The sequence below is a fragment of the Carex rostrata genome, chromosome 12 (genome assembly GCF_964058835.1).
Source record: "Carex rostrata chromosome 12, lpCarRost1.2, whole genome shotgun sequence".
NCBI classification, from domain to species: Eukaryota; Viridiplantae; Streptophyta; class Magnoliopsida; order Poales; family Cyperaceae; genus Carex; species Carex rostrata.
This window is the reverse complement of record NC_135929.1, coordinates 7,054,209-7,071,921: the sequence shown is the minus strand read 5'-3', so window position 1 is coordinate 7,071,921 and position 17,713 is coordinate 7,054,209. Positions and strand designations below refer to the sequence as shown.

The 17,713-nt window shown below is 33.8% G+C and overlaps 2 protein-coding genes across 2 annotated transcripts in view; both read left to right on the top strand.

Moving 5' to 3' along the window:
- Nucleotides 1–10,986: 10,986 nt before the first annotated feature.
- LOC144562790 (amino-acid permease BAT1 homolog) lies at nt 10,987–16,558 on the top strand. Its single transcript, XM_078312080.1, has 8 exons — nt 10,987–11,312; nt 12,237–12,497; nt 12,930–12,948; nt 13,043–13,262; nt 13,486–13,667; nt 14,273–14,562; nt 14,885–15,014; nt 16,121–16,558. Exons 1-8 carry the CDS (start codon nt 11,194–11,196, stop codon nt 16,475–16,477), a joined length of 1,578 nt encoding a protein of 525 aa, XP_078168206.1. The 5' UTR covers nt 10,987–11,193; the 3' UTR covers nt 16,478–16,558.
- A 578-nt stretch (nt 16,559–17,136) lies between these two features.
- Nucleotides 17,137–17,713, top strand: part of LOC144562791 (Tyrosyl-tRNA synthetase, class Ib, bacterial/mitochondrial) — a 28,366-nt gene continuing 27,789 nt past the window's right edge. Inside the window, exon 1 of the mRNA XM_078312082.1 lies at nt 17,137–17,146. The gene's annotated coding sequence lies outside the window, so the exon portion shown is untranslated. The remainder of the gene's footprint in view (nt 17,147–17,713) is intronic.

Sequence of the window (17,713 nt, the reverse complement as noted above, 5' to 3'; positions counted from 1 at the left end):
ATACATCAAGAAAGAATTAACTTGTAAAATACTACCATGTACCCGTAAAATTAATTTTTCTATCAATTAGCACAGCCAAAGCATCTAAAAGCTCTAGAATATTTTACAGAGATGTTCTAGGGTCCCACAAGAATTTAAAGTTTAGTTTAGTGGAAGGCAATCAGGAGCCCTCAAATGTACCATCTTCAGGCTATTGGTATCTAAAAATTTGATGAATTCAAATCAAATGGGCTTGTACCATCTAACTAGTATACAATTTGGTTTCTGAGCTTATGTACACTGTTACAAAATTGAAAAATTGGAGTTAAAATCATGGGCAACATAGTAAAATTCCTGGTACATGCATGTCATTAGTAATAATATACTGAATGAAACTTCAATTCTGACTCTTGATAATAATCATTTTGATGACATATTGCTTACATGGCATCAAGTTATCATTGATTTCATTTTTGCTGATTAAAAACCAAACTAGGATGTGAACTTGAATTTCTTTCATGGTGATTATAAACTTACATGAAAAATATTAAATATACAGAGCTGTATTGATTTTATGAAATTTCAAATCCTTTTTATTTCCAAAAGCCTAATACAACTGACACACTCAGAACAATTCAGTCCTAGTAAACAACAAAAAAATTAAATAAAAAGAAAGAATAACTACAAAATTCTAAGCCTCCGTACCAGTATTTTGGAAAATTATTTGATTGCAACAAAAAAATTCAAAAGTATCCCCATCAGTAAAGAAAAAATGGCGATTAGTAAAACAAATTGGCAATTAGTATAACTTATTTTATTGGTACCGACTGGAACTGGTAATCCTTTGGTACCAGTATGTACAGGCACAGGAAATCCGTAAAATCTAAAGATCATTTGTCAAAAAATTTAGTACCTTTTTGTTGTTTACGCATTTGTAGAATATCCTCTGTGGATTTGCTGTGGTACCGCTCACAAATCTCTTCACATCGATCCCGCAATTCGGGCATTGCACGATTGGCAACAGACTGTCACCCGGCTAGGCAGCGGTGGACGAAATCGATTGCGTAGAGTTTCCACTGCTGGATTGATGGCGATGCATGCTTGTTACGTTACGAAATTTTTACAATTAAATTCAAATGAATTAAAAGCAAGAATCAAGTTAATTGTGCTAACAAAATGAAAGTTAAAACCTTAATTTAGGTTCCTCTAATTAAGTAAGTTAAGTGTGAATCGAAACCGCGTCGAAATTTCGAGAATTTGAGACTTTACAGGCTCACTGCGTCCGCACTGGTAGGTGACTGCGGGTGACTGACCCGCACTGACTTCTGTTTTCCTTAAATTGCCTTTGAAATTTCTGTGAGTGCGGGTGACGCCACCCGCACTGCGGGTGGGTGCGGCCGCACTCATGATTTTCTGTGTTGAACTGAAATTGGCTAAGTACTGAGTGCGGGTGAGGCCACCCGCACTGCGGGTCAGTGCGTCCGCATTACGCTCGGACTTTTTCTGAAATTCTGCCAAAAATCTACTAAGTTCTGAGTGCGGGTGAAGTGACCCGCACTGCGGGTGAAGCCACCCGCACTGCGGGTGATTTCTGTGTTAAAATTCATTCCAAAAATCTACTAAGTTCTGACTGTGGGTGAAGCCACCCGCACTGCGGGTGATTTCTGTGTTAAAATTCATGCTGAAAACTGACTAAGTGCTGAGTGCGGGTGAAGTGACCCGCACTGCGGGTGGAGGACCCGCACCGACACCGATTTTTGCACTGGAAAGTGCTGGAAGGACCTACAAACTGTCGAGTGCGTCCGCACTCAGATCCAGTGCGGGTGAGTGATCCGCACTGGGTGATTCCAAGGGCTTATTTGCATAATTCCTGCTCTCTCTCTCTCTCTCACTTCATTCCTTTACCATTTTAAGTGAAATTTCTGCCAAGAGAGAAGAAAAAGAGCGAGAGAGTTTCCCGTTCCTCTCAAACCCCCGATTGTTGCGAGAAATCGAAACCGAAACCAAGTAAACGCCCGTGGATCTCTTCTAACTCTCCTATTCGGTATTCTTTTCTCTTTTTGTTTCTCTCTAAAATCTACGATTTCTCGATTTCTCTGGTTTTCGTTTTAAACTCGAGATTTGTGTTCGAATTGCTCGAGGACTAGTTCCTCTACACTCCTTGGTTGTTTATTTGTCAATCTTTTTCCCGATTTCCTCCGATTTGTGAAATCTGATTTCTAGGGTTTCGTGCCAAAAATGAAAGTTGGCATAATCGTGATTTGATTTGTTTAACCCGACCAATTAGACTTGTAATCGGTAGGGTTGCCTCTTGATCGTAAATTTTTAGAACGTTTAACGGTTAAATTGAGGTTTTGACCAAATTAGGGTTAACCCAAAGGTAAATTGAATTGAACCGAGAACCAAAGTAGTGAAACGGTGAATGAATGGTAACCTAAGTGGAATTGTGTAGGGTTTGAGGGACCCAGAAGTAAGTTGTGTGAGTTTTAAAGGTTTTGAGTAAGAAAGAAGGAACCGAAAAGAACCGATACCAAAGCATAAGAATTGAATTAGGATTGTATGAACCATTGGTAAACTAAAAGTGAACGTATAGACCACTGAACCCGAATTAAACCAAGTATACGTATAATATAGGTGTAGGCTCGGTCGAGCAAGACTTAACGAGGCAATTCGAGACGCCTGATCCATAACTAAGTGGTACGCTCGTCTTAAACAGGTGCGGGATTCTTGGACTTGTTTGATACTTTATTTTCAGGAATTAAACTGTTTATTCGTTTGTCATGTTGAATATCATTGATTGCATCATTGAATTGTGTAGAGCATTTGCATAGCCCAATCAAATTAAACTCGAATTGATCTGAATTGAATGATTTGCATGCTGGTATGGTTATAGGTTATGTTGATCTATTGTGATCTGATCTTGATTGAAAGTCACCACGAACTAAATGATTTGATATGTATGTGAATGGATTTACGAAGTTAAGCACTTGGATCCAATGAATTTGCCAAGTCGGGCTGTATGCTGACTTGGATTCCCAGGATCCTAAATGGCCTTAGGTGAACGGCCCTCGATATTCCCAGTACCGGTTGGGACGAGGGAGGGTGATTATGTTATGAGATGTGATTGAAAATCGTGGGTGACATGTGTAACGTCTATGGCTCGGTGGCATTCTCCTACGTGTTAATGCATTTGAAAGGTCGATTGAATATGACGAATATTGGAAACGATTCTAAAAAAAAGGATTTTCTTTATATGATTCGAACCAGACCTTAATAAACTGTTAAGCCAAGCGATTGCAGATGGGTGTCAGATAAAGGGTCCAGCGGTTGGCCATCTGTAGGTGTCAGTAACCCTACAGATGTGGGTTTGATAATGGTTCAGCTCGAAAGAACATCTGTAATTGCTACAAGCCCTATTGAATTGAGTTATTGAATTGAGTTAAGCCAAAATATATGTTGTGTTTGAAATTCATCTTGGAAATTCCGTAAACTGTGTTTCAGGTTGATTAAACTGTTGTCGAGCATTGACATTCTGTTATTTATGATTATATATATATCTGTTTGAACTGTTATTGTTTGGGTTTCATTTTTGAATATAGAGTTTGATTGCAAGTCCAATAATCTAAACTGTGGCAACTTTCGCACTGAGAATTTATTCTCACCCCCACCCTCCCGGTTATTTTACAGGTACTGGTGCGACTGATTTCGGAGAGGCACGAGAGTAGTAGGCCTTAGTAGCTTACCAGTATATGACCCTAGATATGTTTTGTTGTATAGATTTAGGGTAGGCCTCGTGGTTGGTATCCGGATGAGATACTTTTGTTGTATGATATTCTGACCAGACTGTGTACTCTGATTATATACTAGAAACTTATTTTATATTGCTTGTTATGTTGTATGAATTGTTAATTGCCTTGTAAGCATACACGGCGTTGTATGCTTACGGCGGGGGACTGTTACGACCCGTGGCCGCGGGGTGTGACAATGCTGAACGGAAGAGATGGATTGATGGCGATTTTAGAGAAGAGATTGGATCAGAGATTTCAGAGAAGAGAGGGATCAACAAAAGGAAGGAGGAATCGACGATTGTAAGAGGCAGAGAGGGATCGGCGAGAGAAGAGGCAGAGAGGCAGACAAGAGGATTGATGGATCGGCGAGAGAAGAGAGGAGGTGATCAATTGAAAGAGAAGAGAGGAGGATTTCTCACGTGAAAGAGGAGAAAGAGAAGGTATAATCAGAAAGAGAAGAGAAGAGGGGTATAATCGGAAATACATAAATACGTATTTCAAAACAGAAATTTTCAGATTATTTTAATAAAAATAGTATAAAAATTGTATAAGAATGGAAAAATTAGGAATAAATCAACTTTGGAGTGGCATTGGCATAATTTCCAACTTTAGAGTGGCATTTTTCAAAATTAAAGACTTTGGAGTGGCATTGGCACAATTTTCCCTAGATATAATATAAGATATAAAATGGTAGCCTTCACTTTTAACCCCATTATCCAAAATAAAATAAAAAGATTTAACACCCCCCCCCCCCCCCCCCCCCCCCCCCCCCCCCCCCCCCCGCCGCCGCCCTAACCACATGTAAACTTTTATTCCAACCAAATAAATTTTAAATTTCTTCTTTCTCACCCCATTAATCTTAAGTTCATCCTACTTTGGTTTATTTATCTAGAGATCTGATCTCAATAAACCGTACGACTAGAAATGAGCAAAAATTTGGATTCTGGACCCACACAAAAATCCAGGAAAAAGGTTTCTTTGACTCGGTAAATTGGATATTTCTATGACTTGTAAACATGTGGGTCATCAACTCATCAATCAAGGAAGATAATGGATACTGCATCAAAGAAAAATATCATTATTGAAAAAATCATCTAGAGGTGCCAATAACAGTTTTTTATCCGTTTATTTAACCCCTATCATATTTGATAAGATGGGTACAGATAAAAAAAATTCATAAATTTATTGGATACGGGTGAATATTTATTTTCATTATCTAAACGGATAAGAGTACGAGTAAAACCTATTTCGTACCTATTAGCTGATCGGATAATTATAAAAAAAATTGTATATTATTTATATATTAATAAGTATTGAAAATAGTACTTTAATTGATTTACTTACGTTTAATATGATCATATTTTTTTTTTCAATATAGTACAATATATTTGTGAAATGAATGTATTTGTTTTAACATTTTATTTAATAAATAATTAAAATAATTATTATATTAGTATTATTTGTTATTTATCCGTTATCGTTTTGTTATCTAATAATTATAACAGATAAAATTAAAGTACAAATAAAATAATTTATAGTAAATAAAAGTAAGAGATACAGATAAAAATAATTTGTAACATATACAATATAAAATTATCTATATCCAACTCTTACCGTATCCGTTTTAATAATAAAAAAAAAAAAAAGAGGATGAATGCTACATCATCACTTTAGTTTATTTGATTTTGTCCAACTAGATATGACATTGACAGATTGACCTAATATAAAGCCATAGAACTTGTTTAATATAGAGGAAGAATCTGGATCCTCTGCAACGCTCAGTCAAGTCATGGCAATCACAGCCGTAAATGCCAATATCAAGGGTCAAGATTTGTTGCACATCACGGTGTTGTACAGCGAAGGAAGTTTGATGATGAGAGAAAATAAATAATAATATTTTGTTTGCACAAATAAACCAAGGATATGAATCTTTTGACTGCTCATGAATCTCGATGAATCTTTTGAGTGCTCAAATAAACAAAGGATGCTATTTAATTTAGATAGAATTACAATTTTTGATATTCTTATTTAGTTGTGAATTCACTATTCCCATTAAATGATAAATTTCCAATTTAAGGCTTGCACGCTTGGTTTTAGCTTTTTAGGCGATCTCCATTTTACCAGTGCGATGATATATAAACCCAAACAGAATTATTTAGCATGTAAAGATCAATTGTCAGTAAATTAGAAAATTTGAAAACATGAAACCATGAACCATGCATATCTAATAATTAAGATGCGTGTTTGTATCATGTAATGATGTCTGAGAGATTGTAGGTTCAAAATTCGGACAATGAATTTTTTATATACATTAAATAGTTAAATAGTTTGACATTGATTTTTTCTGAAAAAAATATTTGACACAGGTACATGTTTTTTAATTTTTTTTAAATTATTCCTAATAAATAACTTTAGAAAATCCAATGTGTAATTCCTACTAGAAGCATTTCGCACAACAAAGAATGTGGGATTTCTTGATTGGGTGGGGACGCTATACTTACAAAATTCAATCCAATTGAGGATGTGATAGCATTATTTATTTTATTGAAATAAGTAAAATATGGATGCCTAAAATACACACACACAAAAAAAAATATAGAAAACGAAGCATTCCGAAACAATCATGTGTGGCGTAAATTAACCGAATTTTTTGTTTATACCATAATCGCAAAAACAAAAAAATATAAATCAAAACACTCCAGTTTGATGAGAATTTGAGATTTACTCAGGCTGCCAAACTGTTTAGCGACCTCAAAAATTGAGAGATGCTAACTGATCCCGTGGTCCCAATCAAGAAGCCTTCAAATGAAATAACAGCCCTAGAGCCTTCAAATTTTCCGATCGGTCATCAATTTGATCCAAAATGAAATACACAAAATCTTTTTAATATTGATACGAATGCTGATATGTTTTTTGAAACTTTTTGTTAACTTAGGGTAATATGAATTCTGACACTTTATCATTCTACAGTCTAAGTACAGGAATTGAATCTCCTGCACCTCTGAGGGCAGGAATTTCCTGCTTGTAGAGTCACTGTTGATGAATCTGAAGTGGACCTCAAATTAAATATTTAAATTTTAAAAATAATTCTGATCTCATCTGACAATGACTCTAGAGACAAATTTTCTACCAGTGATCTCGTTCCCTAAGTACGACCTTTCTTTATTATATTTTTCTTTTGGGGTGTGAATCACGCGAGGAATTTTGAACAGCTGGATTCCGTTGTATTCATATTTCACATCACATTTTCTTTTGTTAAACAAGATTCCATATGAATGTTAATTTATCAGATCCAGTCACATGTTTCCTCTGTACAAACCGAGTGGAGCGCATGATTACAGAATCTTTTTTTATTTAAAAATTAAAAAATCAAAACTTTGAAAAATAATTGATTATTTTTTCTTTGTAAAATATATGGAACCAATCATTTTTCGGACAGATATGTGGTAAAATGGGTATTTTATAAATTTAAAATGATTTTACTAAAAATAATTAATGGATTTAATAAATTTGTGAGTTTTTGATAATTTAGAAGGTTAAATATGATATTTTTACGGATTTTAAAGCAGAAAAAACATAAATTTTAAAGTTTTTGAGAGGTATACATGAAATTCTCCCAATAAAAATAGATTCAAATGAGGACTTCGAAATCGAATGAAATTGCCTTTGTATATATTCAAAATTGAAATATTTGACTCCATTTATATTTATAAAAACATTGAGTTTGAACTTTGTTTGGAATAGTTGTGAACTTGTTGGAAGATTATCAATAAAAAAAATCTCAAATAGTACCTTGTTTTAAAAAAAAAAAAAAAACACACACACACACAACGTTCTTCGTCGATTCATCAAAAAACCATAAGAAATTGGCATTAATATATTCTTACCCAAAAGAAAAAAAAATTGAATAATTGTATTGAGTTGACAAGCTACCATAAACCGAAATTTTTATTTTATACCATATTTCAAAAAATAAATAAACAAACATGCACTATAATATACTGATATTTAAGTTTTTGGGAGGTCTCCAATTCAATCTGCGCTCCCTCTTCCCTCCACGAAGAATGGAAATATAGATTGAATTGGAGGTCTTGATATTTTTCGAATTTTCTAATTCGGAGTTTTTTTTTTTTAAATGGTAGTCATAAAAATTGTGGTACCATAAATGTGCAAAACTAGATGGATGTTTAATACTAAAATGCAAACCGACTTATCAATTCAAACTTATTTTAATCCAACCAAGATTCAAAGGTATCTCCTCATATTAATGAAATACTCTACTGAATAAAAAAGAATGAAAAAGACAAATCTATGTTGATTCCTAAGATATTTTTTAATTTGACCAAGGACCAACACAACAAAACTAAGTACTTTAAATAAAAAAAATAGTTTGTATCCCCATCACACATCATTTTCAAATTCTAATTTATGTAAGATAGCTCAGTTACTATCTGATGTAATAAATTTGAATTGTAAACGCAATTGCTATGACTTACATGTTTTAAAATAAAATATATGTGCACTTAGCGTTACTGTATCTTCACCTTGTTAAAATATTTGTAAGTTATAACATCTTATAACAATTTAGTTTTGCAATTTTAAAAGTCTAAATAGTCAATCCAAACTGTTCAATATAATATCTATTTTAAAATATACTTGGACATAAAATTTTATATTTTTTTACTATTTATTAAGTATTTTACAAAACTGTTATTTTTAGACAATTATGTACCACTTAAAAACATCAGTTTTGTAAAATACTTAATAAATAGTAGAAAAATTAAAAAATATATATATAAATTTTTATCTTCAAGCAAAAAACATCAGTTATTTAACGAGGCTTTCTTAATTAAATTAAATTTAAACCAGTTCAGGCTAGTATAACTCGTTTGATGAAATAACTGAAAACTAAACTCCCTATTTCGTGATTTAAACATCAACCAAAAATAATTTATATGCGATATATATTAGCAATCGGATCTAACAAAAAAAATTTTACCAATTTGTTTTCACATTTACAACTGTGGAAAAAAGGTTGAAAGTTGATAGACAATTTCAGACTATTAGAAAAGTCAATAAAAAATTTCAAAATATTATTTTAGTGTTGTCTAATCTAAAAAGCTATAATTAATAACGACTTAGACCTTAGCAATAAAATATTTCAAAATATTATTTCGGTGTAACAGTGATTGGATTTAATTTATCTGTATGATTGTAACTTAGTGATACGCTTGTATACTCCCTTTTTTTTTTTTTCCGGGTGAAATCGTCCCAATTTGTGATCATATTATAATATATAAAATTGAAAATAGCAATTGTTTGTGTAGCTAACACCTGATGGGAAAATTTAAACGAAAATAAAAAATAAAAAAACACGATGAGAAGCTTGGATGCAATTTTACGTATCTTTTTGTTAGAACTTATCGCACCAATGGCCAATGGGAACAAATTCGCAGACTATTCTTACACTTTACAGTGTCCCAAGCTATCCACGGTCCCACTTTTCAGCGACTCTTCCTGCCTTTTTCCTTTGACTGGCTTAGCGGCTGAACTTTGAAAACGTTATAGATTCTAGACTTGGTCTACTGAACCATACATATTTACTGCCGAACGAGACGCCCATTTTCATGTAATGGTGTTGGAAGAACAGGTCTTGGTTAGCTCGGGAATGTAGCTAATTAACGTCCAAGATTCGTTTTTGAATGAAAATTGTACCAACCACGTGGCTCAGTTCCTCTCCGGCGTTTAAAACTGGACCTATCCATTATGGGAGAAGTTTTAATTCTGTGTGCTTGATGCACCACTGCCTTTACTATTATGTGGTAAATACACAAAATTAATACAAGCTAAGCGTCAATCAGTCAATACTTTGTTATACAGATTTTTATTAGAAAGCCATACAAGAATACAACAACATAAAAAATATAACTATACTACCTGTCTATCCCAGTGCTGTAAAAAATGTCCGTTTAGGTCGATTAATCGGCTAATTAGTCGTTGACGGTGACTAAACCATCACAGAATTTCTCGACTAATCGGCCGATTATTTCCGATTATAGCCGATTATTTCCAATTATTCCTAATTAATCGTTTAATGATACCTTGTTCATTCGACGACAACATACTGTTATTTACAACACTGGTCTATCCTACCAGAGTTTTCTAGAAAAAAAAAACATAAACAAACTAAAAGACCATTTTTACTCTAAAAAGGTAATTTTTTTTTTCAAAATATAGTTTTAACTGTATATTTGTAAAATCAATCTCTAATAAATAGTGTTTGTCCAAACACATACGTCGTGTGTAGTTTGTAACTCAAAAATAATCCACAAACTGCGCATCCCAGACTAGTTATTACATCCAATACACCTTTGAAACATATGTTATTATGTTCTAGCCAACTAACCCACAAACCACATCCCTAATTAGTTCTGCGGGTAGTCTATTTTTTTGAAGGAATGAAACTTTTATATACCATAACGCTTCAATGGTATTACAAAATATAACTACAAGTTATAAACAAATGATAAGTGAATTTGCAAAAACCACAAAAGAGATAGTTGACATAATCTTGTCACCCTTTCTTAATTAAATTTATCTTAATTAATACCTTATTATGTTTCACAAGCCATTAGCTAAATTTATCTTAGTTAATATCTTACTACGTTTAACAAATTATAAAATGATTCTGATTTTCAAAATGTGAGTTTACCTCAGCAAAAGATTCTATTATAAAATAGATAAGATCTTCTTTCTTCTCGCTTTGATTTTTTGTTTTTCAAATTATAGTAAATTTTAAATTAGAGATATCTTCAAAATTCAACTAGTTATAATAAGAATGTACAAAAAAAAATGCTCATTGGATGAATATTTTCATAGAAGTTGATCAGATGATATAGTATCTAAGTGGAAAATGAAATTGATAAAGTATATTATACCATTAAACTAAATACACAACAATTAACTGACTAGTAAAAGATAATGATGAATTAGATTGTAAAAATATTTGAGCTACAATAATATATATTAATTGTCAACTATACATATGAAAGAGATGAGGACAAAACTTTGAATTGGAAAATTAATAATTTCATTCACTTAATTCTTTTCATCCATGAATTAACCGGACCAGTCTTTTTCAGGCCAAATGGAGACGATCTCAAGCCTTCAATAATAATAAAATTCAGCACCATTATTGATCCTCTGAAGTCCGAATATATAAATCTCCAACTTTTCATGACATTGCTTCTGTTCATACCATTGGTCCATACTCCATAAGACGACAAACATTTCACCACACTTCATACGCCTTTCAAGCGAGGGAGGCTCTTGTTTATACAAAATTGTCAACCCCCATCCTCTCCCTCTCTCTCCCTCTCTCTAGTGCGTGTGTGAGTTGTAGCTTGTAGGTAGAGATTGAAGAGAGATGGAGGGGAAGGAAGATGGCAACGGGTCTTATACAATTGCCATGGACAACGGGGTGGACTCCGGCCATACACGCCTCCACGAGCTCGGTTACAAACAGGAGCTCAAGCGCGACCTCTCGTAATTCTTCTCTCTTCTATTATGTGTTTCCTAATTTATTGCTCTTAATTTCGAGATAATATAACAACCAGTTGAATATTCTAGCCCTTTTGTTTTTGTTCTTGTTTGATTTTCCATTGAGCTTTAGCCGATTTCTTTTTTCTTTTGTTTCACCTTCCTTTTCTTAATTTATCTTTTGGATGTGCTGGTAGATAAAACTTCTGACTTGAAATTGTGGTCCTTGAGCATTTCAAATTTATGCTATTTTGGTCTATGCCATATATTTTAATTTAAAATTATGGACGAAATTGTGTGTGTGTGTGTGTGTGTGTGTATTGCTTATTTGTCACGTGTTTCTTTAGTGGGGTATTTTTCAATCAAAAAACATATCATACCAGTACCAGCACCACTACCACCTAACATATCTGATATATAATTGCCATCTATTATTGAAGTCCAACATAACAGAGCTGTTTTGTACATATTTGAATGTTTAACGACCAAAATTAATAGTAAAGATTTTAACAGAGCTGTTTTGGCTTCACGCAGCGCACAAACCATAATGCGTCTTTGTTTTGATTCTATAGTCCGTGTGCTGCATGAAGCCAAAATTTCTCTGTTAAAATCTTTACCCCAAAATTAACTCCATAAAAAGAAACGGATAGTTGTAATTTAGGGGCTGTTTGTACTCTGTCTAATGGTATATTTTTATGGGAATTGGTCTGGTGATTATTTTTTCCCTCGGATGCGGTATTGTACCAGTCATAGAGGATGCCTTTCAATTTGTCATGTTTATTACTAGCATAAAGCGGTACTTGGTACCAAATTAAAGCCAACAATATCAAATGTTATCTTACTAGACTAATCTTTGAGAAACACATGATGTTATCCTATTCAATCATTTACTGGGCAGATTAATTAATTAATTAGTTAATTACTCAATAGGGTTCTCTCCAACTTTGCATTTTCTTTTGCAATCATTTCGGTTTTGACGGGTATCACCACACTATACAACACGGGTCTGACATTTGGTGGGCCCCTCACTATGACATATGGTTGGTTCATTGCCGGCGGGTTCACAATGCTGGTTGGTTTGTCAATGGCTGAGATCTGTTCGTCGTACCCGACCTCAGGTGGCTTGTACTACTGGAGTGCCAAGCTGGCAGGTCATTCATGGGCCCCATTTGCCTCCTGGATCACTGGCTGGTAATTGTTTATTGTTGGCTTCCGTTTCATAATGGAAACATTATTTCAACTTGACACTTGATTTTGAGAAAAAAAAATTCTTTTCGGTAATTTGATATGTATGCATTTTCACTCCTTTGACAAAGTGATTTACATAGAATTACTCTGGTAGAACAATTAAGGTTATATTTCTAGCTTAATAATCATAGTACACACAAAAAGAAGAAGCCTACTTTAATAATGTAGTAGCCAATTGGAGGAACTTGCTTTTGTTACTACTAAAATCTATACAAAATATTGCAAAGCTCTGTAGAATGTAAGGTTGGAACTTTTTCTTCTTCTTTTTTCTGTTCTCAGTTTAAGCATTCCCCTTATATCAAGTTATTCGGCTATTTTATGTAGCGAGATTATTGAGTTCCAATTATTAACCAATTACTTTTCTTTGACCTGCAGGTTCAACATCGTTGGACAGGTAATTTTTTTTTCTTTTTATAAAAGAGAAAGAAACAATTTTGATGCCCTGAAAATTTCTAAAATTCTCAGAATAAAATTTTGAAATTTTACAGTGGGCAGTTACGACGAGCGTAGATTACTCGTTGGCACAGTTAATTCAAGTAATAATTCTTCTCAGCACTGGAGGACATAACGGAGGCGGCTACTTAGCTTCAAAATATGTGGTCATTGCTTTCCATGCCGGAATATTGTTGATTCATGCTATAATCAATAGCCTATCAATTACTTGGTTATCTTTCTTAGGCCAATTAGCTGCTGCATGGAACATGTTGGGTAATCACGCTCCTCCAACCTATATACAAAGAAAGAATTTAGTACATAATACATCCAATAGTTAACAGTGCAAATTGTTGCAGTTGACCAGTTGTAGAGACTTTCTTGCTGTAATTGATAATATTTTCTCTGAATTAAATCAAGCACCACATATATATAAAGAAATGAAGTACATGCATGCTTGCTTATTTTTGCAAACTCTAATGGGGCAATTTCTCAACAGGTGTATTTGTTCTTATGATAGTAATCCCCACAGTAGCAACCGAGAGGGCTAGTGCCAAGTTTGTATTTACGCATTTCAACACAGATAATAGCGCAGGAATACACAGCAAACCTTATATCTTTTTGATAGGCCTTTTAATGAGCCAGTATACATTGACTGGTTATGATGCCTCTGCTCATATGGTAAGAAAATCCCTTTCATATTTTTTCCCTTTCTAGCAGTATATTATTTTAGAGGACATGTCAATTTTCACTGAACAAAACTAAAGGTTTTCACATTTTTACTGGTTTGCGTCCTGTGTTTTAAACTTTGAATTGCACACAACCAGGGTAATTTGAGGCCTAATGATACCTTTATTGAATCACAGTTGCGCAGCTCTGAGGTCAATTTTTAAGGGAATTGGAATTTTGTCCAAAGGGCTTTGGACAAAGCCTCATCCAAAGCCGAACTTTAACCGTCCCTTATGCATTAAGATTTGTGCAAATAATTTAAAACTTAATAAATTTAAATGACTCCTTGAATTCAAACCGTCCGGGTGATTTTTAACAAACATAAGACGGTTTGGGGCAGCTTTGGATGTGCCTTTGTCCAAAGGGCTGTGGACAAAATCCCCAACCATTTTTAAGTTTCTATCTGACCAACTGAATAGTTTAGGTTTAATATAGGCCAATTTAGAGCTAGCTCATTAAGAACTGCAATCAAGGAAAATTAGTACCTGTTCACAGCAACAAACTGAAATTCTTTCGTCTGAAAAAAACAAAATATTGTTTTTTGCTGTTTCACACAGACAGAAGAAACAAAAAATGCAGATATAAATGGCCCAAGAGGCATTATAAGCTCCATCGGCATATCCATAATTGTCGGGTGGGGCTACATTCTTGGCATCACCTTCGCAGCAACCAACATCCCTTACCTGCTCAATGCAGATAATGATGCAGGTGGATATGCAATTGCTGAGGTGTTCTACCTTGCGTTTAAAAGTAGGTACGGAAGTGGGGTCGGTGGGATTCTTTGTCTGGGAATTGTTGCCGTTGCGATATTTTTCTGCGGCATGAGCTCTGTTACTAGCAACTCTAGGTAACTTATTGTTTAGTTAAGTTTTTATTAAGGCATGTAATTATAAAAGGTTAGATTTGAGGCTCAATTGCACAATTGAAGCTTCAACTTTTGGTGATTGGGCCTTACTGGCTGGGGGGGCAAAAGTCAAAAAAGAAAATTTTGGATGGGGCTATTTGCATTATATATGCTGTATGATAGATTGCATAAAAAATGTGTTATGATGCAAATTGACCTGATATGTCGATTAATTGATTAAAATAGATAGCAAATCTATCATTTACTAGCCTTAATATTCTTTTTGTGCAGCTTTAACATTCTTTTTAATTTTGTGCAAAATCAGAATGGCATATGCATTTTCAAGAGATGGTGCAATGCCTTTTTCTTCACTGTGGCATCAAGTGAATAAACAAGAGGTCCCAATCAATGCAGTCTGGCTCTCAGCAGCTATTTCTGTCTGCATGGCTTTGCCAGTAATATTCCTCATAACCCAAGTTTTCTCAGAAGTTACATTAGAAAAATTACAATATGTGATAGAAATCTTATATTTATTTTAATTATTAGTTTATGGTGTTTTCACATTAATGCCAAAAGTGCTAGTTGCAAGATTATTTTGGTTGGTCAAGTTGCCATTATTATACCAGCAAGACTCCAAGCTATCATGATAAGTGCAATCAAAACAGTTCAAAGAAAAATATCTTATTATTATTATTATTATTAATAATAATAAAAGAAAAAGTGCCGTGAAATTAAGAATCAGCCTTTGGTCTAGTAGTAAAAGGCACACCTCCATCATTTTCTCTCTCTCAAAAAAAAAGCACAGTCAAATTTACCAGTTTACAGCCATATCAGGTAATACCGTAATAGCATTTACCTGACCAGCTGGGTCCAGCATTGATGCACTAATATTCTGTGCATTGATGGCACCAAGACAAGATCAGCGCATTCTTTATTTCAAAAAAAAAAGGACCGTATATATAAACTTACTATGGTTCAGCACATTATTTATGTGCATTGATGGATGAATGAGTCTATTGTACTATGCATATTACGATTTGTTACCGTGCTACGGCTTTATATTTGAGTTTTTAAATTCTAACGGTCGATCCGAACCGTTCATTTTGTTCTCCATATTAATATGTGTTTGGAGACCAAATTTTACATTTTTTGAATTTTTTTTACTATTTTTTTAGATTTATTGAAAATCACTGTTTTTGAATGGTCCAGAATTTTCAGATCAAGTGATTTTCTAAATATCTAAAAAAATAGTAAATTTTTTTCAAAAAATGTAAAATTTGGTCTCCAAACACATATTAATATAGAGAACAAGATGAACGGTTCGGATCGACCGTTAGAATTTGAAAACACGAATATAGAGCCGTAGCACGGTAACAACCCGTGATATGCATAGTACCATAGACTCACTCTTGATGGATACCATAATTATACTGGTATGCACCTGCCAATGTAGCAGTATGTGGTTTCAGTACCAGTCCGGTACATATGCAAGGACTGACTGCTAGTGATGACCAGCCCAATAAATAATTTCTTATTTTTTTTTTTTATCCTTCTGTACCAGTCCCTGGGAAGTCTGGTGGCATTCCAAGCAATGGTATCAATCGCCACGATTGGGCTTTACATCGCATACGCACTCCCAATATTCTTTCGCATAACCTTAGCCCGTAAAACCTTCGTTCATGGCCCGTTCAACCTTGGCCGGTACAGCCTACTTGTAGGATGGGTTGCAGTGCTTTGGGTCATCACCATCACTGTTTTATTTTCTTTGCCAGTGTCTTACCCCGTCAACAAGGATACATTGAATTACACACCAGTTGCTGTTGGTGGTTTATTTATTTTGGTGGTTTCATATTGGGTTATCAGTGCAAGGCATTGGTTTAAGGGACCTATAACAAATATAAACAAAATAGATAGATAGATTGTTAGATTAATTGATTGATTGATAGAAGGTACAGAAACATATATTTTGTTATTCATTATTTGACTACTTCAATTGTAAGATTACACAAGATTACGCTACGAATGAAGAAAATCTAAAAACTTGTTAAAAAAAGGAAGAAATATGTGATTTATTGAAAGTGTTCTGGTACCGTTTGACACATATATGGCTGACCTTTTTGAAAGCATTTTAGTAACTAATATGAAAATTAAAGAATGTTTTTAGTGGTAGTCATTCTAATATAATAAAGTATAACCTGAAATTACTAACAATTTGATTCAATATTAAGTCCTTTTGAAATCTAGATTGCCTATGTTTGTGGGTTCGGTGGACCAGAGTTCAAACAGCTTGGTTTGTTCAGTTTTTAATCGAACCGGAAAATTTCGATTTAAATGGATCGGTTTTTCGGTTTAAATGGATCGTTTCGGTTGAAATTTTGAATAATTGTGGTTTAAATTGATCGGTTGGGTTTAGACTTCTCAAAACCAACTAAACTGAACCGACCAGTTTATGTTGGTTTGACTCTAATTTTATTGGTGTTATAATGATTTTATTAAACCAAATTGGACCGAATCAAACTGAACTTCAATTGTTATATATGACAATGAATTATTTTTGTTAATAATGGTAACCAATAGGTTTACTTCGGTTTGAACCGAACAAATCGAAATTTACCTCGATTTGTTCGGTTCGATTCTTAATTAGTTGATAAATTTAATCGGCTTGATTCAGTTTTACTTTTGAAAATAAAAATAAAAAGTTTGGTTTGATCATTTTACTTCGATTTGAACTAAACTGACCGTTTGAACACCCCCTATCGTTGATAATAAGCACAATTTTTTTTGTATTAATAATTTTTAAATTCAAATGAGAAACCTAAATGCATGGCTCAATACGTTTACGGAATATCTAGTCAAGTCTCGACGAACTTAAGTTGCATCTATGCAATAAATCTCCATTAATTGAAATGAAGAATTTTATAAGCGAAGTCCAAAACATGAATGCAATTTTGTCAATTTTACAATAATCCGTTTAATTTCGCCCCAAAATTAAGAAGAAAAAAAACCTGTGAATCACACATAACTTGAAAACCCTACACCTTTACAAAAGTTAATATCTTTCACTAAATCAAGGACTGATCCATTACTTCAGTCCAACACCCGATACGTAATTGCAAAATTAGAAAAATGACTAAATATAACTATAATTGCAAAA

Coding starts and splice junctions, on each gene's coding strand:
- LOC144562790 (XM_078312080.1), top strand. CDS start 11,194: ATGGAGGGGAAGGAAGATGGCAACGGGTCTTATACAATTGCCATGGAC. Junction 11,313..12,236: donor GAGCTCAAGCGCGACCTCTC/GTAATTCTTCTC, acceptor ATTACTCAATAG/GGTTCTCTCCAACTTTGCAT. Junction 15,015..16,120: donor CTGTCTGCATGGCTTTGCCA/GTAATATTCCTC, acceptor CTTCTGTACCAG/TCCCTGGGAAGTCTGGTGGC.